Here is a 25,906-nt window from a genome sequence, read left to right as displayed (position 1 = left end):
GTTTTGCCTTTGTTTTAAATTCCCTTCATTTTCCTCTCATCTTCTAAGTCATTCGTAACAATAAACTTTTTAGTCTGTATCACAAGTAACTTGAACCTGGTTTCGTCTGGGATGAATATTTTGGTCCAGGCTGGTTAAAAGATAAATTTAACAGTTCTACGCAGCTGTATCACATAATGGAAGACTTAAAAAAATTTTTTTTTTAACATTTATTATTATTGAGAGAGAGAGACAGAGAATGAGCAGGGGAGGGGACGAGAGACGGGGAGACACAGAATCTGAAGCAGGCTCCAGGCTCTGAGCTGTCAGCACAGAGCCTGACGCGGGGCTCGAACTCACCGACCATGAGATCATGACCTGAGCAGAAGCCGAACGCTTAACCGACAGAGCCACCCAGGCGCCCCTAATGGAGGGCTTCGGAAACACAGTCATGGACAAAAACGCCCCAAGCATGTAACTGAAGACTTTAAAAACCAAACCTACAAGACACAGGGTTGCATGCTGATGTGACACGAATCTGGAAAACCGTTTAATTTTGGTATGTGAAAATCACATGAATAAATTAGTGCAAATACCACACTCTTATTTCTGGAACACAAACTGTTATTCCCCACCCCCCCCCCCAAGACTTTTCTTTGTACCCTGGTGCAAAATATAGAATAAAGAATTCAGATTCTCAAACTCAACATATATTAGCTACATGGCAAACTTGTGGCAATTAACTTTGCTAGCCATACATTCACTGTTTAATCTTCTCCAGTACTTAATTATATATATATATAATTATATATATATATATAATTTAATATATATATAATTATATATATATAATTATATATATAATTATATATATATGCATGTAAGATATATATACACATATATAAGTATATATATAAGTATATGTATATATATATATATACATGTGTATGTAAGAAATTTCACAAGAGATCTACCCTACCCTTTTAACCTATGAGGTGCAAAGTACAGGACTGATAACTCCGGGCACAATGTCATACAACAGATCTCTAGAATTATTCATCTTGGGGCACCTGGGTGGCTCAGTCGGTTGAACGTCCGACTTCGGTGCAGGTCATGATCTTGTGGTTTGGGAGTTTGAGCCCCATGTCAGGCTCTGTGCTGACAGCTCGGAGCCCGGAGCCCGGAGCCCGCTTTGGATTCTGTGTCTCCCTCTCTCTCTGCCCACCCCCACCCCCCACCCCCAACTCACACTGTGTCTCTCTCTCCTTCAAAAAAATAAACATTAAGAAAACATGTAGAATTTATTCATCTTGCCTAATTGCAGCTTTAGGTCTGTGGATTAGCAACTGCCCACTTCCTCCTCCCAGCCCCTGGCAACCATCATTCCAGGCTCTGCTCCTGGGAGTCGGACTGCTTTAGATGCCTCGTGTAAGTGGAGCCACCCAGGGCTCGCCGTTCTGTGACTGGCTTATTTCACTTGGGGTGATGTCCTCCAAGTTCACCTGTACTGCGGCATCATCAGGTTTTAAACGGTGAAGTCTGGTTGAGCAGAAGAGCCCACAGCAAACCAGACCCACGCCTTGCTTCATCAGCTCCCTGTTCCTGCTGTGTAGGACCCGTCTTGCAGTCAAGATGGTGTCAGATCTGGAAATGACCTCCCTGCCAGCTGAGGTGAGAACACCGTTTTGATGTATGGAAAGACTGCTTTTTAAAAGTCAAGGCCTCCTGGCAGTTGCTCTGTAAACGACTATGGCAGCTGTGCGAGAGGCCATGAATATTACATAAGGACCGTCCGTGCATTCCAGCCAGAATCTCCAAGCCACAATTCCCATAGCAACACACGGAGATTTTACTCCTCTCAGAGATGAAGCAGCCAGCCAAAGTGCCTCGTGCCACCCTTGATTGTTTTTTTAGCAAGATCAACACAGTACCTAATTCTTTTTGGCAAAGCAGTAATTTCTTTTCAAAAAAAAAAAAAAAAAAAAAAAAACCAAAACCAAAACCAAAAAGGAACGACTGCGTGAAAGGTGTTCATTTAAAAGTTACCAAGTGTCACATAAGCCAAGATACCGTAACTTTGAACAACAATCTATGCTTTAGGAATTGCTGCCATTTGAATGGCTCCCCGGGAAAAAAGATTTCAAATCATTACCATGCGTGAAATGAAATGCACCATCCTCTTGGCTAAATACTGTACTTACAGATTTTATATCTGGTTTCCAGTTCCCCCTTCCACATATTAACTTTGTTATTAGAATGGAGGAGAACATGTTCCAAAGGAAGGAACATGTTGAACCCATAAAATCCTTTATTGCTTTATTTTTGAAAAGCAGAAAGCAATCCCTTTGTTAAATATAAGAAAATACGATTACAAAACACCTATGCAGTAAAATTTGGGGAAAAGATCATTCCAGTCTAAGAAAATATACAATTGCCCTGAGGAAAGTGGTTTTCCTGAACAGACAAATGGTTTACCGGAATAATGAAGTTACAATCACTTTGTGATTAGAAGCAGGTTTTCCTCTTTGTAGATTTGGGGATCCTTTTTTGAGTGCCTCCATCAACTATCCACCCACAGAAACAAGTTGCTTCGATTACAACACAAGGGAAAAGCCAAGGCCACTCTCATATATCACACTTCCTTTTCCTATCAAGGAAATCAATCCAACACACTCCATTTCTGGTACTCCTTGAAAACCAACGAAATGCCGTGAAAGACCAACCATCGGCTTCGAACGAAACTTCCACAGGTGGCCCATCACAGACCCAGCACAAGCGGCCAAGAAAGAGCTTGGCAGGGGAGAAATGGTTTTACCTTTGCTTTTTCCAACTGGGCCTGGGCCTGTCGCTCTGCTTCCCTGCGTACCGCCTCCCGATCTTCCTCCAAAGAAACATCTGAGTCGGACGGACGGCTGGTGTAGGAGTCTGCCGAACCCTTCAGAGAGAAATTTGCATTTTAAAATAGATTCCATCTATGATGTTTGCATTGGAAAAGTCTCATTGACACAGCAGTTAGCTTCCTAGATGATGCCATAAATTCCTGAAAAGAGGAGAAAAGAATCCATTTTGTGGCAAACCATCGAGAAAAATCATGCTCTGGTTTGCAGACCGTTCCCTCGGCGAGCTGTGCCTACCAAGTGACCGTTCCCTCCCAAGTCTTATGTTCCGATTACTCTCCGTTCTGGAAGCCAGAGCAAGTCCCTTTATAATTAAACCAGCTCCGTGGTGCAGTGCCCGGCTGAAGGGCATAGAGGGGTTTCAAGGATGGCTTCGAGAACATTCTACACACTAAAGCAAGTATTTGCAAGTAGAAAGAAGCTACGTCTAATAAAAAAAAAAAACCCATAAAAGAAACTCCTAACCAGTCATAAACTTGAATTCTCCAAAATGTCACTACCGGGAGATGATGACTCCCACGGTAATCTTAAGCATCCTTTTGTACCTTTTCATTCACCTGATACCTTCACGGACAAAACCGTAAGGCAACAGCAGCCAGCTTCACTCAATCTTTAAGCAACACGTTTTCCTATCGCTTTAAATAGACGTTTGATAAAAGCTGCCTAAAGAAAACACCTGCCCGGGATGGCTTCTACGGCAATAAATCACAACACGGGCAAAGGAGCTCGGAAAATTATAGGACTCTCCCTCGCTCCCTGTCTTGCAATCAGGATCATATTACTAAATCACAGGAGCCCCTGCCAGCACTCACTGTAACAACAGCAGAAGCAACGACAATATAGAATCTCCCCCAGACGAAAGCCCTTGAGCTTACACAGATATCCGAATTCTTCAGCCTTCCTCCCTTGGCTCTTTTCAGAAGCCTGATCCAGGTGGCCTTCATTAGCCAGACAGCGCCTTTCTCATCCGCAGCTGCAGCCCCGGGCACGGATCCTCAGTGCGCGCTGAGCCCTGGAGAGCCCCTGCTCCTTTCCTATCCATGCTCTGGGCAAGCCCCTCTTCTCCGTCCCTTCCTGCCACCGGGGCTTTCACTCCCTACCCCGGAGGACTCCAATCCAAGGAGATTCTTATTTTCCCATTCCAGGGAGGGGAAAACAAACACTCGAGTGCCTTATACTGCTTTAAAAATAAAGAACACTTCAAGTGCATTCAAAGACAGGCATCAACTCGTTCTCAACTTAATGCATCTTATTACTCTAAATATTCTCCTCTTTGCGCTTGGGTTGCTACAGGAAATTAGTTGTAAGAGAACCTTTTTAAAAAAAACCCATTGCAAAACGTATGCAGTGACATTTGCAAGTGCAAAGTTCAAGCCTTATCTTCAGAGATCTGGAGGGGGAGGGCGGAGGAGGCACTCACTGCACTGGGCATGCTCCATATGTAGCCTTTTTACGCAGATGCCTACATCACACTGTTAGTCTATGTCAAATTGCCATTTTGCATCCGAAGTGTAAACAGCTGGAGAGGGCTTTTCGGTTCTATAGTAACAGGCACATGGTATGTTTGTCATGTTTCTGCTTCAGTTGAAACAGCCTCTCAAAGACAAAGCATGCAATCTTTTCATTTAATGAGCCCTTTCCATTACCCCTGCTACACAAAGTACATCCTATGCCATAAGACAATTCAAAGATAAGCAATATCACGCAGGCATCATTGGAGAGTGGAAAGCGATGAATGGTGCTCATCAATCATAGCATCAAGCTGCCCTTGATTGCTGGTGACTTCCCAAACAAGATGCAGGAGACAGATCTCCCCCTTTAATTAGGACATGAAAGTAATCACAGCTCTAAGCAATGAGTTTAACCGAGCTCAAAATGACTTTGAACTGCTTCTCCAGCTGAGAAACTACCATTCGAAATAAAGTCCCCAGAAGAAACAACAGTATGAACTGTCAGAACAACAATTATGAAGAAATTGCAAAGTGCGGTTGATTTATTAGCTCGAGTTAAGATTTACGGAATAGCTGAGTCCAAACTCTGTTTATAAATAGGGTGATTGAAGCTCGAGAAGAAAAGATACTTATTAATTTCCTCTACCAATGAGATTACATTTCTTCTTTACGAAGAAATACACACTTCTACATGGCTTGGTAAACATAAAATTCAAACACTGCATTCCAAACTACATTTTTGTTTGTGTGGTAGGGAAGGGGATTATTTTGTAAAGTGTCATGCAAATGAAAGACAGGTGGTTTTATTTTTACTTTTTTATGAATTTTTAAAATATTTATTTTTGAGAAAGAGTGAGAGCGCGTGAGAGAGAGACAGTGTGCGAGCAGGGGAGGGGCAGAGAGAGAGAGACAGGGAGACAGAGAGAGACAGAGACAGAGAATCCAAGCAGGCTCCAGGCTCTGAGTTGTCAGCACAGAGCCTGACACGGGGTCGAACTCATAAACTGTGAGATCATGCCCCGGGCTGAAGTCTGACCTTTAACCAACTGAGCCGCCCAGGTGCCCCAGGACAGGAGGTTTTAAAATCTTTGGGGGTGCCTGGGTGGCGCAGTCGGTTAAGCGTCCGACTTCAGCCAGGTCACGATCTCGCGGTCCGGGAGTTCGAGCCCCGCGTCAGGCTCTGGGCTGATGGCTCAGAGCCTGGAGCCTGTTTCCCATTCTGTGTCTCCCTCTCTCTCTGCCCCTCCCCCGTTCATGCTCTGTCTCTCTCTGTCCCAAAAATAAATAAACGTTGAAAAAAAAAAATCCTTGCTACTTTTTTCTCTTCCTTCATTTCATCTGTTTCTCCCTTCTTTTGTGGGCTAAGACCAATCTTCATGCCTTAAATGCTAGAAAATACAGAATAGAGGCTTTAGAATAAGTTATAGATTGAATACACCCCAACTGTGTGTTATCCATAAATCAATAAACGGGTTATTTATATTCTTACGAAGTGAATGTAAAATGCATGGGAGATATAAAATGCATTGCAATTTCTTATTCCAGTAAAATTCACAAGGGAGAAATGAAATTTTCTCCATCCACACACGTTAGGGGGATTCCTAATCTTCCCAGAGGGTTTCTCATGGCGAGTGTAGCACAGGAGAAAATTACCCAGAAGCACAGCTTTATCCCACAAAAGGCTTCAGGCTCCACTGTCACCAATGTTAGCATTTTAAGCCCAATCACCCTGCAGAAGGTTCCATTCACAACACAGTGAAGGTACAAAGTTTCAGTCATTAGTTAGCCCCATAAGGAGAGTAAGAGCATAACACACACATAACTGTGCACTATCCTGTTCCTTTTTGAACAAAATATGATTTAAAAAGTCCTTTGCTAATAATCAGATGTAGCTTTTAATTGCACAGTCATGTTGAGACCTGTTTCCAGGTTTAAATAATTAAGCAGTTAAAAAAACAAACAAAAAACCTCTACAGTGACTTCTGGCAGTGATCTTTTGAATACTGCAATAATAAATTAACTTTTGACTATGTTACAATGTAAGATGTGACTCCCAAATGATGTTTAGTGAGGTTGATAGAAGGGGCCACCATACTTTCTTTCCTTGTATCTGTAGTAGTAGCAGAAAAATGGCAACAAAATATTTTCATTATAGAAGTTACATGTACCCATTGCAGAGACACACAAATAAAGGTCACTTTAAATTCTCCCACCCAAAGATAACCACTATTAAATAATAGCATGTTTTAGCCTCCAGAGTTCTTGCATTTTTGAAAGTCACCCTCCCAACATGCACATTACAATTAATCTCCTTCCTTCTGGGAGTGTGGATTAGAAGTAATATATCTAATTAAGCTTTTGCCTTTGGTACCATATGGACTTTCTGGGTCATTCTGCCTCAAGCAGTCTTCAGTCAGGAACAGCTGGCTGTCATTTCCATGATTCCAGAGTAAGTTCATTACAAGATGTGCCCTTGATCTCTTGGGTTGCTACAATGTGATGAGCTGGTCTTCTGTAGTTTTGTCCTTGCAGGTGGGTATATCACATGTTCGGCTACAAATATTTCCTTTCCTACACCTTAATATTCTCATTCCTCATTGTACAGGTCCAAAATGTAACTTGTACCCTAACGTCTACCAAAACTCATCCAGGATCGTTCACTTTTATCCTCAGAACTCTAACTCCAAATACATGTGCTTTGCTCACAGAAAATTTAGTTAACTGGATTAACTCATGCTTTTTTTAAAGGTTTGTTTTATTTATTTTGAGCGAGAGCTAGATGCAAGCAAGGGAGAGGCACAGATAGAGGGACAGAGAGAGAATCCCAAGCAGGTTCCAGAATGTTAGTGCAGAGCTCGATGATGGGCTCGAACTCAAGAACCATGGGATCTTGATCTGAGCCCAAATCAGACACTTAACCGACTGAAACACCCAGGCACCCAAATTACCTCATTCTTTGTAACTACTCTTCAGTTTTTGTTTTTCCCCCCCAATTTATGCCTAATATTTGCACAAAAAGCATACATTTTTTTTGTATATAGAAAGTTTGCTTTAAAAATGTTTTTTAATATTTACTTATTTTTGACAGAGAGAGAGGCAGAGCACGAGCAGGGGAGGGGCAGAGAGAGACACACACAGAGAATCTGAAGCAGGCTCCAGGCTCTGAGCTGTCAGCACAGAGCCTGACGCGGGGCTCGAACTCACAGACCAAGAGATCATGACCTGAGCCGAAGTCGGATGCTCAGCCGACTGAGCCACCCAGGCTCCCCATATGCAGTTTGCTTTTTTGACGCTGTACTCTACTGTTTCAATCATATATATTGCCAGCATCATTTTTTTTCTTGAGCATTCCTGTATTTTCTCTTCTAAAGCCAAAAGAGCGAGAGTCATAAAGTTACTCAGGAATGGCATCTTTGATCCTAAAGTGTCCATCTATTTTTATAGGGAATCTTCATATGAAGACTAAGCAATGTTGTTGGACAAAGTCAATTTCTCACAGAATCCCAGGGTTACCCCGATTCTAGACAAATCTACGCTCCATCCAAAACCCTCAAGACTTCAAATGACCCTCCTCCAGTATAGGACTATGCTGAGCCAATGGCAAGTCTCAATTGAGTTGCTTCCTCCTGACCTGCCATGGGATAGACAGACATTCCACCGCCATATTCCTCAGGCCCACACTTTTAGAAAAAAGCGGAATGGGAGGGACTTCTGAAACCCAAGACCAAAGGCAAAGACTTCCATCTTGTATTGTCTGTGCATTAGCTGGCAGAGAGAATTCTTTCATTTCTCATATTGGCGCCTCTTTTCACAGTTGAGAATTAACTTTTTCTCTCTGTGAAGAGATCTGGATCTCTAAGAAAATGAATGGCTACCCCCTGCACTGTTGGTTTCTTCAGGAATAAAACCCATTTACCGTTTACTAATAATGACAATTTCCTGCCTCAAGAACCTTAAAAATGTTACAGACTATTGGGATGAAACGCATTGACACGAATACTGTATACTTGGGCTCACAAATGTCATAGAACTTGCATACCCATTCGATCAATGAAAATCTCAAATGGGATCGGCCTGCCATCTGGCTTCACGTGAAAATATTATCCGAGGCAATGGTAATACCATGCAAGTTCATCCCTGTGTGGTAACTTGTAGGATTATGTAAAAGCTAAAATACTAGCTTCTGGGGCACCTGGGTGGCTCAGTCGGTTAAGCATCCGACTTCAACTCAGGTCACGATCTCGCGGTCCGTGAGTTCAAGCCCCACGTCGGGCTCTGGACTCATGGCTCAGAGCCTGGAGCCTGCTTCCGATTCTGTGTCTCCCTCTCTCTCTGCCCCTCCCCCGTTCGTGCTCTGTCTCAAAAATAAATAAATGTTAAAAAAAAAATTTAAAACATTAGCTTCAATTTTCTCAAGAGCATAGGGAAATTTAGACACTTTGTGGCACTAACATACATACTGATGGAAAAAACTCCATTTTGCCAAAACCAAATCCAAAATCACCCACATGTGTTTATTGAGCACTTACTACTTTGCAAGTCTATGTGCTCTAAGTTAAATGCTGGGACTATAACTGTGAAAAAGACAAAAGCTTCGTGTCTGTCATGGAGCCCAAAAATCTAGTCGAACGAGACCAATTTTTTTAAGGTGATCAGAACAATAATCACAACGAGAAAACACAAAACCGGCTGTGAGAATATGTTGATGGTGAGAAGAAAGAAGCTATTTTATTTATTTATACTTAAAAATATTTTTTTTTGAGAGAGAGAGAGAGTATGCATGCGCGCAAGTGAGCAGCAGGGAGGAGGAGGGGGAGAGAGACTCTCCAGCAGCCTTCACGCTCAGGCTCAAAGCTCAGTGCCTGATGCAGGGCTCGATCCCACGGCCCTGAGATCACGACCTGACCCAAAATCAAGAGTCAGACACTCAACCGACTGAGACACCCAGGTGCCCTAAGAAGTAGCTAATTTAGTCAGGGTGATGATCCAACCCTCTGAGATGTGATTTACGCTGAGATATCCCAAAAGAGAAAGAAAAAATAAGTCAGCTTGGGGATGTGTTAAGACAAGTGATGTCCAGGAAGAGGGAACAGCATCTGCTAAGGACTGAGGACAAGGAATACTCAGAAGTTTAAGGAACTGAAAAGAAAAGAGATCAGTGTAGCTAAACATGCTCCTTTTTCAGGAGTATTTCTTTCAACACCCTCCCTTCCCCCTCACCATTTTTTCACCCTGCAGGTAGTACATACTCAAGTATACCTGGAATATGAATTTGGGGGCATCCTTTTCATTTATGTGGCATTACCTGACAGTACAGGTCCTTATTCCTATCTGAATTTCTCAAGCAGAAGTGGCATTTAAGTTGTCAGTAAATTCCACATTATTGGGAAAATCGTGTCTCCTGAGATTTAAACACAGTGCTCTGATTTTCTTCCTTCTCAACCCAGTACTATCTCATAAGAGCAGATAGTTTATTTCTGAGATTGTCGTACGTTATGTTAACAACCAGAGCAATTTATTAAGATTTATTGCCATTTATTAAGATCAGGCTACCACCTACATGAATGATAATAATTGCTAACTTTTCATGAGGGCTTCACACTGTGTTAGACATGGGGTGGATTCACCAGCATTACATAATTTAATGTTTGATCTCTATCTCTGTCTTCACTGAAGAAAACACTGAGGCACAAGGAAGGCCAGTAACCCGACCGAGGTGACAAAGCTAATAATCAACAGAGGTGGGAGGCAGCTTTTGAAGTGAATTCAAAACTGAATGGATGCATCAACTCGGGCATGCATCAATTCATAAAAAGAAAAGCCAACAAATCCCTACGTACAACTACTATTTATTTTCATTGAAAACGTATCTCTTTCTGTCCGTCAGGCACATGTATGGCCATTTCCACTGGCCATAAAATGCCAAGAGGACTTCCAAGTTCTTCTATTTTTGCTAAACCTAGGTTGCTCGCTCTCTCTCTCTCTATCTCTCTCTCTCTCTCTCTCTCTCTCACACACACACACACACACACACACACACCACATATACATCTTCAGAGAACCTCAAGTTTTATCTTCCCAAAAGACACAGTGAAGGTCCGATGAAACAGATAATTTCTCATTCATCGATGTAATGCTGTTTTGTGTTAAAGAAGGACTCAAAGGTTGGCTGTTACCCTGAAATCTGCCTCCCCTTCAGAGTATCTCAAAATTATAAAGCCTTCTTTTCATTACTTACCTACAACGGAGAGTGGAAAAGTAGAACAGGAAAACAATGGAAGTCAAGAAACCGGCTATTTAAATTTCTCTCTTTTCCCCGAAAATGAACATAACTCTGGCAAGCTGGCCTTCGATAGCCTCCCTTGGCAGCTAATCTTGCCTGAGGCTGGCTGGGATTCAAGCATCTCCTGTGTTCAATAGAACAGTTGCTAGTTTTCAGCACTGAAGCCTAAGTTACTCAAGTACAGACCCGAGTCGTGACGAACTTAGTGGGTTCAAGCCCCGCGTCGGGCTCCGTGCTGACAGCTCAGAGCCTGGAGCCTTCTTCGGATGCTGTGTCTCCCTCTCTCTCTGCCCCTCCCCTGCTCACTCACTCTCTCTCTCTCTCTCTCAAAAATGAATAAACATTTAAAAAAAAGAGTAATATACTAAAACACTGTTACCACCAACCTATTCCTTAAAGGAAGGCTATGATGGCTGTTTAAATTTGTAGAAGAAACCCTGCCCAAAATTCGCAAAATCTGACACCAGTAAAAAGAACCATTTTGAAAAGCTAGAATCAGAGGGCCAATTTTAATGGTACTTTGAGTTTGGGATTTTAGACATATGATAAATAATTTCCCTTCATAATTACAGCACCGGGTGGGTACCAAGGGAGGTTTTTAGGCCTTTTTTTTTTTTTTAATTTTTCTTTAACATTTATTTATTTTTGAGACAGAGAGAGACAGAGCATGAACGGGGGAGGGGCAGAGAGAGAGGGAGACACAGAATCGGAAACAGGCTCCAGGCTCTGAGCCATCAGCCCAGAGCCCGACGCGGGGCTCGAACTCCCGGACCGCGAGATCGTGACCTGGCTGAAGTCGGACGCTTAACCGACTGCGCCACCCAGGCGCCCCATTTTTTTTTTTAATGTTTTATTTACTTTTGAGACAGGGAGAGACAGAGCATGAACAGGGGAGGGTCAGAGAGAGGGAGACACAGAATCCGAAACAGGCTCCAGGCTCTGAGCTGTCAGCACAGAGCCCGACGCGGGGCTTGAACTCACGGACCGCGAGATCATGACCCGAGCGATGTCGGACACTTAACCGACTGAGCCACCCAGGCGCCCCCTAGGCCTTTAATATCAATTTACTGATGGTGATAGATGACAAAAACGTTTCACGCTATATAATTTCGTACCAAAAACTTTATCTTTCAGTCATGAAAATGGAAACAAGTAGGCAAGAAACAGAAAAATTGTGGCCTGGGCGAGGTGACCTTCCTTCAAATATTGCTGAAAAAAATTGAATGAGGGAAAAGGAGTGAACGAATCAGACGTGGGGCATTTTGGGTAATAGGAAGTCATGGTGGGTATAGATACTGTCAGAAGCTCGGCGTGCACAACACTACCTTTCGTCTTCCCACTGACTCATTCTAACCAGCACACACGCGGGTATATGACTACCCTCTGCCTAAGAAAACCTTCCCTTGACTTCATATTCTCTGCCGGCCCCCATCCCATTTCTTTGCTCTCCTCTGTAGACAAAAATGCTTCAAAGTTGCTGACGCTCCCTTCAATTCTCTTCTCGTTTCCTCTTAAAGCTACGGTCTCCCTGCACTCGGCCATCACTGCTCACCAAGACTGTGAGTGACAGATGGCTAAGGCCACAGGTCAGTTCTCGGTATGCATCTTTCTCAACGTATCAGGAGCTGTCCGCGTGGTTGTTGAGTCTACTCCCCATCCGTTATGCACTTTCTCATTAACACCTTCTGGAAACCACTCTCTGTCTTTCTCTCACCTGTTGGCTGCTCCTTCTAAGTCTCTTTTGCTGGTATCTCCTCTTGCCTCCTTTTGCCACACGCTCCTCCCCATACACAGACTCCTTCTTTCTGCTCCAAACTCACTCATCACTCACAGGCACCAGCAATGCTCTCTCTCTCTAGATTTCCACACTGCCAACGATCACCTCCTTCAAGTCTTTGTTGAGCGCTCACCTTCTCAGTGAGGCCTTCCATGACCATCCTATTTAAAACGATAACCCCAAGGCCTTCCCCTTCCACGATCTCTAATTCCACTTACCTGACGTTTTTTTAATGTTTATTTTCGAGAGAGACAGAGACAGAGACAGAGCATGAGCTGTGGGGGGGAGGGGGGGAGTACAGAGAGAGAGGGAGACACAGATCCCAAGCAGGCTCCAGGCTCTGAGCTGTCAACACAGAGCCCAATGTGGAGCTCGAACTCACAAACCGCGAGATCACGACACAGGTTGGAGGCTTAACCGACTGAGCCACCCAGATGCCCCCTAGTTGTTGTTGTTGTTGTTTAATGGTGCTTTTACCTTCTAACATACAACAGAATTTATTAATTATATTTATTGTTCGGGGTCTATCTCCCTCCAATAGAATATAACATCCCTGAGGGCGGAGATTTTGTTTGTTTGTTTCCTTCACTCATTTACCCCAAGTGCCTAGAATAGTACCAGGCACAGCATTCTTGCTCTATAAATTCATTCACTGGATGAATGAATAAGAGTTACTACAGAGAGAGACTATTCTCCCCCACATCCTGTATCTTAACACTCTTTCACTAGAGGGCCCCCCCCCTTAGCATTCCTGAACATTCCTAAACACCCTAAACATTCTCAAGTCTCCCCCTTACTAAAAAACAGCAACAGCAATTTGACCTAGATTGTGAATGACCAATAAATAACTCGCCATCAGGAGCAAGAGAATAAAACTAAGGCTTCAGCCTGAAGATGCACTTGGTGTTTCATCATATCCCTCAATAAATATCACTTAACCAACTTAGTGTAAATGTCAGCTATGATCGGTTGATTAGATAAACAGGTTCCATAACAAGCAAGCCACTTAAAAAAAAAAAGTCATTATACATAAAATTTATATAGCATCCTTCTTCCAAGAAATGTTAAGAGAGGCTTTGCATTTTGAAAATATGATTAACACTCATTTTCTATGAAGTTTCTTTTCCCATTAATTGTATTTATTCATTCCAGGGATTCAAAGCTCCAGTCTTAAAACTGCTAATGACCCACTGGAGAAGCCACAGGCAAGTCGTGTAAATATGCCCCAGGCTAATTTCCCCCTCAGTAAAATGAGTATATAAAAAAAAATTGACGCTACTAGAAAGAATATTCTTGAAAATTTCCTTAGAGATGGTTGCAAAAACGCTGTAAATAGGACATATTGTATGACTGTTTACTGACTGTTACTCCTCAGGCACTAGCCGCCCCCCCCCCACGTCTATGGGGAGAGAGTTTAAATTCACAGCAGAAAAAGTGACTACACATATAATGTCTAGGAAGACAGAGAGTTTAAAAAATCAAGCCAGCACAGGGGTGCCTGGGTGGCTCAGTCGGTTGAGCATCCGACTTCGGCCCAGCTCATGATCTCACAGTTTGTGAGTTCGAGTCCCACATCAGGCTCTGTGCTGACAGCTCAGAGCCTGGAGCCTGCTTCCGATTCTGTGTCTCCCTCTCTCTCTGCCCCTCCCCTACTCACACGGTGTCTCTCTCTCCCTCAAAATGAAATAAACATTAAAGAAATTAAAAAAAAAAATCAAGCCAGCACAGAAGGAAGATATTTCTTTAAGCCATTCTGAGTAATATATTTAAAAGGCATGCTACTAACAAACTAGACAGATACAAAAGTCCAGCAGCAAGCCTTTCCTTGAGAGACAGAACAATCAAACAATAACTGTTGACTCCTGCCTTCCAGGGTGAATGCTCTCAGGTGCAAATGAACAATCCATCTACACACATTAAAGGAGAGTCATCATATGTGTCCCCCCAGGGAGTCACACAGCTGTCAAAGGGGATAGGGCTTCCGTCCTTAAAGGTTTTACTCTCTAAAATTTTCTTTGCTTATACAGAGTTTATATGCATTGATAAGAAAAGAGGAAGAGATCAATGGGTATTAAATAGGCAGCGGTTATGAACACAAAATTCACAAAAAGTAAACTAGTCACCAGCATCTGGATACAGTGTTCAGCCTGCTAAATGAAACACAATACCATTTCCCATTAAATTAGTTCTCTTTGCAAAGTACCAATTCAGTGTTGTGAAGTTACGTTAACACAGATGCTTTCACGTCTCGTTGATACTTTGTTGATACTTTCTTGACTTTAAAAAAAACCCTTTGGGGGGCGCCTGGGTGGCGCAGTCGGTTAAGCGTCCGACTTCAGCCAGGTCACGATCTCGCGGTCCGGGAGTTCGAGCCCCGCGTCAGGCTCTGGGCTGATGGCTCAGAGCCTGGAGCCTGTTTCCCATTCTGTGTCTCCCTCTCTCTCTGCCCCTCCCCCGTTCATGCTCTGTCTCTCTCTGTCCCAAAAATAAACAAACGTTGAAAAAAAAAATTAAAAAAAAAAACCCTTTGGGAAAACAATGTTCTTTCTGTTTGTATCTAGATACATATCTAGACTAATATGCGTTTAGACTAATGATTTCACTTCTGGGATCTGTCTTAAAATTCTAAAATATGTTCCATACAACACTTAGATTATTATATAATATTTAATAATAGTTACAAAGGCTAAAGAGCATTATAGGCAATTCTTAATGATCATTATATTTGGTTAAAAAAATAAAGAAATAAAAATCCCTGAATCATTTCTATAAATACATACATTCACATATATATAAATACTGGGAGTCCACAAAATGAACAGAAGAGATAAAGTTGGATTCACTGTTGTTTTTAATTCAGAGAGCTAATTTAAATTTTTTTCCATAATGTTACCATTTTTTAACAAAAGTAGAAAGCTCTTAATGCAATCGAAAAATCTAACAAACTATCTTGAAAATACTTTTGGTGTTACAAAAAAAACAATGCAGGTATACATTTTCCCTAATTTGTTTTTTTAATCTTAATAGTTTTTTTGTTTTTTGTTTTGCATGTGGGGAATGGGGAGGCAAACTCTGGGTCTTCTGAAAGACTCTTTATGCATAAGAAATAAAGAAATGAAGGAAGGAAGGAAGGTAGGTAGGAAGGAAGGAAAGAAGGAAGGCAGGAAGGCAGGCGGGTAGGAAGGAGGGAAGGAAGAAAGCAAGAATGTCAATACAGGAATTACACCAGGTAAGAAATAAGAATTAAAAGAAAAGTACTTGAACCTGAAATGTTAACATTTTGAAGGACTGCATTTCTCTGTAGAAAATGTGTCAAAATGATTATGTTACATTTCCACTTGAAACACTGAAATTTTCTCATATGACTGCTTAAATAATTTTTTGCTACTAGGTTAGATACTTAAGCAGGCCAAATGACTCAGTAATTTGGTAGTAAATTATTAATACACTGTTCTAAAAGTCTAACCTTCCAGAAAGATATGACTTTGGTTCAGAGAGATTTAATATTAAAAATAGGCTACCTGATCAGGGATTTGGCTGGAAAAGTGCCAGTGGTATGGAGCATTTAGTAATAAAGCAGTGCAAAGTACCCTACTGACCTAAAATAGTTAATGCATCCCTTAAGCAGCTAACCTACCTTCAGAAGGTGATTTCAGAACTAGAGACAATCTGGTTTATACAAATCTATATTTAGAAATTTGCTGCAAATTTTAGACTGCGTAGCTAGAGAGAGATGTGCTGTTGGTTATATCAATATGTTATTAATGCTAAAAAACCCGACTCTATTAAGAACACTTAATAAAAAGCAATTCATATAATATTTCCTGTCTCACAAATAAGGAAGCATTTTTACTGCAAATATTCAGTACATGGTTCCATAGACCAAATGCTTGTGTCGCCCCCAAATTCATATGTTGAAACCTAATCTCTAAGGTGATAGTGTTAGGAGGTGGGCTTTTAGAGGCTAATTAGGTCATCACGGTGGAGCCCATGTGAACGGGATTAGTGCCCTTGTAAAAGACACCTCAGAGAGCTCCCTAGCTGCTTTGACCACATGAGGTCATAACAGTAAGAAGGCTGTCTGTGAACCAGGAAGCAGGCTCTCACCAGACACTGAATCTGTCAGTGCCTTGATCTTGGACTTTCCAGCCTTCTCAGCTCTGAGAAGTAAATATCTTTTTTTTTTTAATGTTTCTTTATTTTTGAGAGAGACAGAGAGAGAGGGCACAAGCAGGCGAGGGACAGAGGATTTGAAGCAGGCTCTGTGCTGACAGCAGCCAGCCCCATGTGGGGCTTGAACTCATGAACCGTGAGATCACGATGTGAGCTGTTGATAAAACTTCCATCAAGCAGGACAAAGATGGCTTGCCAGTTTGGCAAAGACCAGAAAGATCTGGTTACTGCTGCTGCCCATGCCTGTTCACTCTTGCATTATGGCCTGAGGATTACTGTTTTGCAGTCTGCTACAGCATTCATGCGTTATATGCCAGACGCTTCTACTGTTAAGACAGACACCAGGGGCGCCTGGGTGGCTCAGCTGGTTAAGCGTCCAACTTCAGCCCAGGTCATGACCTCACAGCTCGTGAGTTCAGGCCCCACGTCGGGCTCTGTGCTGATGGCTCAGAGCCTGGAGCCTGCTTCGGATTCTGTGTCTCCCTCTCTCTCTGCCCCTCCCTAGCTCATGCTTGCACTCTCTCTCTGTGTCTGTCAAAAATAAATAAACTTAAAAAAATATTAAAGGAAGCTATTAAACAAACATAAGACACACCAAACTTGAGCACTCCAAACCAAAGATAACACCTACTAGGTTTTCCACTTCATTTAAATAACAATCATTTAACATTGTGTACAACTAAATTTATTATTATCCCTCCCTTCCCAACATACACACACATTAGAATATATGATTGTATTTTCGTACCCATGATGAGGGCAGAAAGTCTGTGTTTTTCACCTCCGTATCCCCAGGGCCAGCGTACAATCTGAGAAGAAGACAAGGCTGGGGTTTACAGTCTAGTGAAGGAGACAGACGTTACAGAGGTAATAACCTAAACATTATTTTATGACAATTTTGGCACTGACGATCCAGGAGAAGCCCAGGGTGCTTTGAGGAAATGTAGCAGGGGGAATAAGGAGGGGCTTCTAAAAGGAAAATCATATTTAGGCTGGGTCTGAAGTTAACAGGCAACAAGTTATACAAAGAGGTAAGGGAAAATGTTTCAAGGCAGAAGGACCAATTTGAAGAGGAGAATGCTCTTAGCACATTTAAGGAGCTAGAGCTTAATGAGAAAAAGGAAACCTTTGAGAGAACTCATCTGGATATGCCTTTGGGCACTTAATACTGCACGCATAAGTTGATGCATTCAAATTACCAGGGGAATTCCATTATGGTAATCCCATTAACTCCTTAACTTTTCTGGGATGAACACACGCAATCAGCTTGAACGATCCTTCATCATCGTCATGTTTATATCCAACCATTCATTCAGCAAGTAACTACCATGTACCAGACACTGAGGATACAAGAAGAAATATGATACATTCCTTGTCCTCAAGTAGCTTACGCTACCTGGACCAATTACCAATCCACATTTTAAAATTTCAAAACATAAAAACCATACATTTTATTACATACAATAAAAAATTATAAATAAAAATCAATATAACATTGCGAAAAAATTTACCAATGACAAAGGGTTCATTTCTTTCATATGTTACTAGATCTTGGAAATTAGTAAGAAAAAGACCAATGCTATTGGAGAAAAATGGACAAAAATGACAGGAGATATTCACAGAAAGAGAAATGGTTTCTTTAGAAAGCATATAGAAAATGCCCAACTTTCATTATGATGTTAAAAGGGGCAAAATCAAAGAAAATGCTAATTTTTCTTGGCAAAGATGAAAAGCAAAGCACTTATTAGTGTGGAACACATCTTTGCCCCTTAAGGGTAAAATCTGGTTGCACTTATCAAAATTGAAAATTCACTTACCCTTTGACCAATAATCCCAATTCTGATTCTTAGAATTAATACCTCTAATTAATTTTAGAGGTATATGCAAATATATGCAAAGGATGTATATATAAGAATGTTCATTATGACATTATTTGTGTTACAGATGACTTAAAATAACGTAACTATCTACCAGGAAGAGACTGATTAAATAAATTATGGTGCATCTACATTATGGCCTATTATTGAGACATTAAAACTAATAAGGCATATATATAGCCATATGTATTAACATGGAACAATTTCCAAGATATATTTTACAGTTAAAAAAAAGAAAAAAAGAAAAAAGAGACAAAACAGTAGATACTATTCTGGTATTGTCTCTGTGTGTGTGTGTGTGTGTGTGTGTATGTATATATATATATATATTTTTTTTGAGAATACATATGCTAGTTTTTAGGCTACCTCTAGAACATTTAAATGGCTGCACATGAAATAATCTTGAGAGGATATTAAAAATCTCTGTGCTTCGAGGGTGCCTGGCTGGCTCAGTAGGAAGAGTGTGTGACTCTCAGGGTCATGAGAGCCCCACATGGGGTGTAGAGATTGCTTAAACAAATAAAACTTTAAAAAAAATATCTATGTTTGGGCTATATCCCCAAAAAATTCAACCAGAAACTCAGGGGCAGGACCAGGCATCAGTCCTTTTTAAAGCTCTGCATATAGGTCTGTTGACCACTGACAGTTGAGAACTCTATGCCAGGACACCTAACAGTGATGGCCTTTGGGGAGGAAACCTGAGGGATCCAGGGCCAAGCAGGGGTGGGAGGGACTTGCTTTTCACTGTGGAACTTTTTGTAATGCTTGAAATTGTATTTTTTTTTTAAAGCCATGATCATAATACTTGCAAAAGAAGGTAACTGGATCATTTTCTTACACCATACACAAAAATAAACTCAAAATGGATTAAAGACCAAAATATGAGACCAGAAACCATAAAAATCCTAAAGGAGAGCACAGGCAGTAATTTCTCTGACATTGCCTGTAACAACATTTTTTAGTTATGTCTGCTGAGGCAAGGGAAAGAAAAGTAAAAATAAACTATTGTACTACATGAAAATAAAAAGCATTTTCACAGAAAAGGGAACCACCAACAAAACAAAAAGACAACCAACTGAATGAGAGAAAATACTTGCAAATGATATATCTGATAAGGGGTTAATATCCAATATATATAAAGAATTTATACAACTCAACACCCACAAAACAAATAATCTGATTAAAAATGGGCGGAAGACACGAACAGACATTACTCCAAAGAGGACATACCGGTGGCCGAAAGACACGTGAAAAGATGCTCAACATCACTCATCATGAGGGAAATGCAAATCAAAACCACAATGAGATATCCCCTCACACCTGTCAGAATGGTTAAAATAAACACACACACACACACACACACACACACACACACACACACACACAAGAAACAACAGGTGTTGGCAAGGATGTGGAGAAAAAAGAACCCTTGTGCACCCCTGGTGGGAATGCAAACTGGTGCAGCTGCTTTTGAAAACAGTATGGAGGTTCCTCAAAAAATTAAAAATAGAATTACCATACGATCCAGTACTGGGTATTCCACTACTGGGTATCATGCCCAAAGAACACAAAGACACTAATTTGAAAAGATATATGCACCTCTACGTTTATCACAGCATTATTTACTATAGCCAAATCATGTAAGCAATCCAAGGGTCCATTGTTAGATGAGTTGGATGAAGAAGAGTGAAATCTTGCCGTTTGCAACAACATGGCTACATCTACAGGGTATAATGGTAAGTGAAATTAGAGAAGAACAAATATCATATGATTTCATTCATATGTGAACTTTAAGAAAGAAAACAAACGAACAAAGAAAAAGAGAGACAAACCAAGAAACAGACCAACTATAGAGAACAACCATGGTTACCAGAGAGGAGGTGGGTAGGGGGTGGGTTCAATAGGTGATGGGGACTGAGAGTACACTTGTGATAAACAATGAGTAATGTGTAGAATTGTTGAATCACATATTGTATATCTGACACTAATATAACATTGTATGGTAACTACACTGGAATTAAATTTTTAAAATTATTTTTTATTTTTTTTAATATGAAATTTATTGTCACATTGGTTTCCATACAACACCCAGTGCTCATCCCAACAGGTGCCCTCCTCAATACCCATCACCCACCCTCCCCTCCCTCCCACCCCCCTGGGATTAAAATTTAAAAACAAACAACAACAACAACAAAAACAAAAAACAAAAAATGTGACCACTGATATTGACAAAACTACCCAGAGGCAGGAAGCTGAACTTACTGATTTTGCAGGGTATTCAGGAGGTCGGGGGGTGTCTTAGCGCTGACTCCATGGAGGACTACAGGACCTCTAGTAACCCTGGGCCTCTTTGGCTCTGTTAACTCTATTTCTGGAGTTGCTTTTTTCTTTTCTCCGAAACTGTCTTTGTAAATCTCCAACATCAAAGGTCACAAAACTGACCAAAACAACTGTGGCACTTAACTTTAATGTTTATTTATTTTTGAAACAGAGAGACACAGAGCATGAGTGGGGGAGGGACAGAGAGACAGCGAGACCCAGAATCCAAAGCAGGCTCCAGGCTCTCAGCTGTCAGCACGGAGCTCGCTGTGGGGCTTGAACTCACAGACTGTGAGATCACGACCTAAGCTGAAGTCGGACGCCCAACTGACCGAGCCACCCAGGTGCCCGGTAACAACCGTAGCATTTAAAATGGCAAACCAGGGGCACCTGGGTGGCTCAGTCGGTTGGGCGTCCGACTTCAGCTCAGGTCACGATCTTGCGGTCCGCGAGTTCCAGCCCCGCGTCGGGCTCTGGGCTGATGGCTCAAAGCCTGGAGCCTGCTTCCGATTCTGTGTCTCCCTCCCTCTCTCTTTGCCCCTCCCCCGTTCATGCTCTGTCTCTCTCTGTCTCAAAAATAAAAATAAACGTTAAAAAAAAAATTTAAATGGCAAACCATAGGGCGCCTGGGGGGCTCAGTCGGTTAAGCATCAGACTCTTGGTTTCAGTTCAGGTCATGATCTCACACTTTCATGAGTTCAAGTCCCACATGGGGTTCTACGCTGGCAGCTCAGAGCCTGCTTGGGATTCTCTCTCTCCCTCTCCTTTTGCTCCCTCCCACACTCATGCTGTCTCTGTCTCTCTCAAAATAAATAAATAAACTTAAAAATTAAAAAAAAAAAAAAAGGCAAGCCATCAGCTACTCACTAATCCCCTTTTTCTGCTGTACTTACATGTGTATTCATGGTTCGACTCTCTGCACGAACACCTAAGTCCCATGAAGGCAGGAGTCGGTGTCACTTTCGTTCACCAGAGTCCCCAGTACCTAGCACGGGGCCTCGTACACAGCAGGCACTCAATAAATGTGTGCTGGCTGCAAACGGATCCGCTCTGTTGCTCAGCTCTATGAAAATCTCATCGTCCACCTCTTTCTACCGCATCACCCCAAGCCTAGTTATCGCCCACGCCCTGTGTGGGCTCCGACTACAGCTCTGATTGGTCTTTCTGTCTCTGCCCCGCCCCCAGCCCTTCCACGCAGGGAGCCAAAGGAAACTTCTTCAAACGCGCTAGCTCACAACATTCCCCCTTACAGAACATTCCCATTGCCCCCCATGTCACTTAAAAAATAAATCCCGTGTCTCGCTGATACACTTTGGCCTTTGCCTACATCTCCAGACACATCTCGCACTACTTTTCTCTTCCTTCGCTACCTGTCAGCCATAAACATCGCCTTTTTGACTTTTTTTTTTTTTTTTTTTTTTTTGACAAAGGAAACTCTCTTGGCTTTTGAACTTCTACTTCTGTCTTTCCCACTGCTTGAAGCTCTTCTTCCTCTCTGGCTACAGTTCCCATCACATCACTGGGCTTATCTTCTTCGGAGAGTCTCTCACATGATGCAAAGACTTATTTAGTCACTGTTTACTTTTCGTTGGCTGCCCCACTCCCGGCCCCCTCCCCCACCCAGCCCCGTCCCCACGCTCTGCAAACACAGCACAACTCTTAGATTTGGGAAAGTGGTGCCTGTACACTCCCAGCCCCTGTCTTTTCCTCCAAACTAGAACTTTCTGCCAGAAAATCTGTATTTGTCCTGCAGCAACACATATACTATATATATACACACACGATAGCCTCTAGACAACAGTGGGTTGAAATATAGCTAGTGCAACGAATTTTAAAATTTCACTTAATTTTGATGAGTTGACATCCTAATAGCCCTACATGGCAAGGGCTACCATATTATACAGGGTAGTTTTAGAGAGTCTGGGAACTGGAGCGCCCGGAATTTGCTGACCAAATGGCCACGGGCCTATTAGGTCAGCCTGGGCTTCTTCCCAAGTTCACACTTCTCAAGATACACTTCCCTGCCCGAGTGCACACTCCTAGACCCAGCTGTGGTTAGGGGCAGCTGTATGATGAGGGAGGTTGGCAGTGATGAGTAGGGGCCTGAATGTGTAGATTGGGCTTCTACTCACATGCAAAAGCCCCTCATGGACCTTGACAGACCCAGGGGGACGTGAGGTCTCTATGTCAGCTCTCTCCGCTGCCAGATCTCCATGCAGCATTTCAAGGACAGTTGTAAATCAAACTGGTTCGCAATCATAAAGGCATGCACTATTTGGGCCTCCTTTGGTCCTCTTGCCCTCTGACCCGGAAGAAGCGGGTTTACCACCACGTGAGGGGCTTCATTTTAATATCTGGATCTCCTACTCTGAGCTGATTGCCTGGTACCGACCCTGGTGCACAGTAGCTGCCCAGTACATATTTTGGGTAAGTGAATAAAGTATAGGTCTATCATGGGGTGTCATGATCTCATGGCTTGTGAGTTCGAGCCCCGCCTCAGGTTCTGTGCTGACAGCTCAGAGCCTGGAGCCCGCTTCAGATTCTGTGTCTCCCTCTCTCTCTGCCCCTTCCCAGCTCACACTCTGTCTCTCTCTCTCCTTCAAAAACAAATAAACATAGGGGTGCCTGGGTGGCTCAGTCGGTTAAGCGTCCGACTTCAGCTCAGGCATGATCTCGTGGTTTGTGAGTTCGAGCCTCGCGTCGGGCTCTGTGCTGACAGCTCAGAGCCTGGAGCCTGCTTCAGATTCTGTGTCTCCCTCTCTCCCTGCCCCTCCCCCACTTGTGCTCTGTTTCTCTCTGCCTATCAAAAATAGATAAATGTAAAAAAAAAAAGTTAAAAAAAAGAAATAAACATTAAAAAAATTTTTTAAAGTAAAGGTCTATCATATCAAAGTTGGGGTAATATTTGGTGTTAAATACAAAAACAACTTCAGTAGCCTTACTGAGTGTCCCATGGATTGTTCAGCACGTAGTGTAACATTTCTATTTCCTACCAATGTGGCATCCAGTCATGAATAGAACAGAACCTGTACCATCCCATCGTCTGAGCAACACCCGAGAAAAAGACCCCCAGCAAAGTCAACAAGGCGTTTCGGCACAGAGAAAGAGAAAGCCGTGGTAAACAGAGAGAAAATCAGTTCCTGGGATGATAAGCATTTGCAAAGCTGAGCAGAAGAGACAACGCTCCTGAAGAGCCTGGCAAAATCTGGACAAGACTACAAGAGGTGAAGGGCATGGTCTTTTTCTTTTCGTTTCTCTCTCTCTCTCTCTCTTTTTTTCTATACCCAACAGTTTTAGTCTTCTTCAGTAAGTTGAAAGAAGCAAATCATATCAGACTCCCAATGTATATCACTTATAATTACACATAATTTTGTTGAAATTAGGATGATATGAGGGGCACCTGGGTGGCTCAGTCGGTGAAGTGTCCGACTTCGGCTCAGGTCATGATTTGGGGGTTCGTGAGTTCAAGCCCCGTGTTGGGCTCTGTGATGACAGCTCAGAGCCTAGAGCCTGCCTCAGATTCTGTGTCTCCGTCTCTCTCTGCCCTGTCCTGACTTGTGCTCTGTCTCTCTCTCAAAAATAAACACCCAAAAAATTTTAAAAAAAGAAAGAAATTAGAATGATACGGTAAAAATACACGAAAGCCTCACTGCATAACGAGTGCCCAACCCTTTTCAAGTTATTCTTTTGTGATTTCCATGAAGAACGAAGTAAAAGAATATTCCCACATACAGTCCAGAGACATGCCTGGAGGGTGGACCCTATCTGACTGTGGCAGGATTTCAGAACTCTGGGGGAACCACATCATGCGTGCACATCGTTGGGAAGCAATTATTTTTCAGGGCCTTATTTCTGTGCGCGTGAGCCAAGTATTTCATGAATGCAGTGCTCGCAAATACAATTTTAGCCCTCCACAATTCCAACCTCTGTAGGCAATTAAATCACAGGAAAATGAACCTTCTATTAGGTAGGAGAGGTGGGGGCTCCTACCTGTTATTACTGACAGCAGAACCAAAGGATAGCAGCCAGGACTATAATTTCCCCAGCTGGCACTGGAGAGTAAGAATTAACAACTCCGTTGAGCTCACTTCCTTCCACTTTCAGAAAACACCTCTGCTGCCTGCATTCTTCAGAGTGGCTCCTAGGGGTGGTTACAAGCAAGGCAGCCTACCAGGAAAGGGAAGGCACCGCTAACAGTTTTCCTTACGCAGGGGGCAGTGTGCTAATTAACATAAAATTGGGATTGCAGGCAGAAAAACCCACACATTTTCTAAAAAGTAGGATCCCCCAGTGGGGATAGTATGTGTTTGTTTTCCTACTCACATTTTCTTTTCCAAACAAAGAAAGAAAATTCTGTTACATCTTTCTCTAAAAATAACCTGCTGGGGCGCCTGGGTGGCTCAGTCGGTTAAGCATCCGGCTTCGGCTCAGGTCATGATCTCGCGGTCTGTGGGTTCGAGCCCCGTGTCAGGCTCTGTGCTGACAGCTCAGAGCCTGGAGCCTGGTTCGGATTCTGTGTCTCCCTCTTCCTCTGACCCTCCCCTGTTCATGCTCTCTCTCTGTCTCAAAAATAAATAAATGTTAAAAAAAATTAAAAAAAAAATAACCTGCAAAAATGAATTGTCCTAATTAATATTTTTCTGATTTACTTTGGAAAGTATTTTAGGGGCACCCGGCTGGCTCAGTCAGTTGAGCATGTGACTTGATTTTGGCACAGGTCATAATCTCATGGTTTTGAGATGGAGTTCCATGGGGGCTGTACTCTGGGTGTGGAGCCTGCTTAAGATTCTCAATCTCTCTCTCTCTCTCTCTCTCTCTCTCTCTCTCTCTCTCTCTCTCTCAAAAAAAAAAAAAGGAATTAGAAAGTATTTTACATTTTTTTAAACATTTATTTATATTTGAGAGAGAGAGAGACAGAGTGTAAGCAGGGGAGGGGCAGAGAGAGAGAGAGGAAAGCACAGAATTTGAAGCAGACTCCAGGCTCCCAGCTGTTGGCACGGAGCCTGACTCCGGGATTGAACTCACGGACCGCGAGATCATGCCCTGAGCCGAAGTCGGATGCTTAACTGACTGAGCCACTGAATTAGAAAGTCTTTTAAAACAGGACCATCCTCAGAATACTTCCTTAATTCCATGCAAGGAGGGCACTT

The 25,906-nt window shown here is 42.4% G+C and overlaps 1 protein-coding gene across 10 annotated transcripts in view; it reads right to left on the bottom strand.

Moving 5' to 3' along the window:
• The window catches only part of CACNB2 (calcium voltage-gated channel auxiliary subunit beta 2), a 387,862-nt gene that overhangs the window by 129,314 nt on the left and 232,642 nt on the right, over nt 1–25,906 (bottom strand). For 8 of the 10 annotated variants that reach the window (XM_023256406.2, XM_023256405.2, XM_023256408.2 and 5 more), the window contains one exon: nt 2,795–2,914. In XM_023256406.2, the coding sequence (XP_023112174.2) occupies nt 2,795–2,914 (120 nt within the window). Of the gene's footprint in view, nt 1–2,794; nt 2,915–3,751; nt 4,703–21,649; nt 22,139–25,906 lie in introns of those variants that run through there. The other 2 variants (XM_045060968.1, XM_011283625.3) reach the window with 2 other exon arrangements.

The sequence above is a fragment of the Felis catus genome, chromosome B4 (assembly GCF_018350175.1).
Source record: "Felis catus isolate Fca126 chromosome B4, F.catus_Fca126_mat1.0, whole genome shotgun sequence".
Taxonomy (NCBI): Eukaryota; Metazoa; Chordata; class Mammalia; order Carnivora; family Felidae; genus Felis; species Felis catus.
The sequence above is the reverse complement of the archived record's forward strand: the minus strand, read 5'-3'. Positions and strand labels throughout refer to the sequence as shown.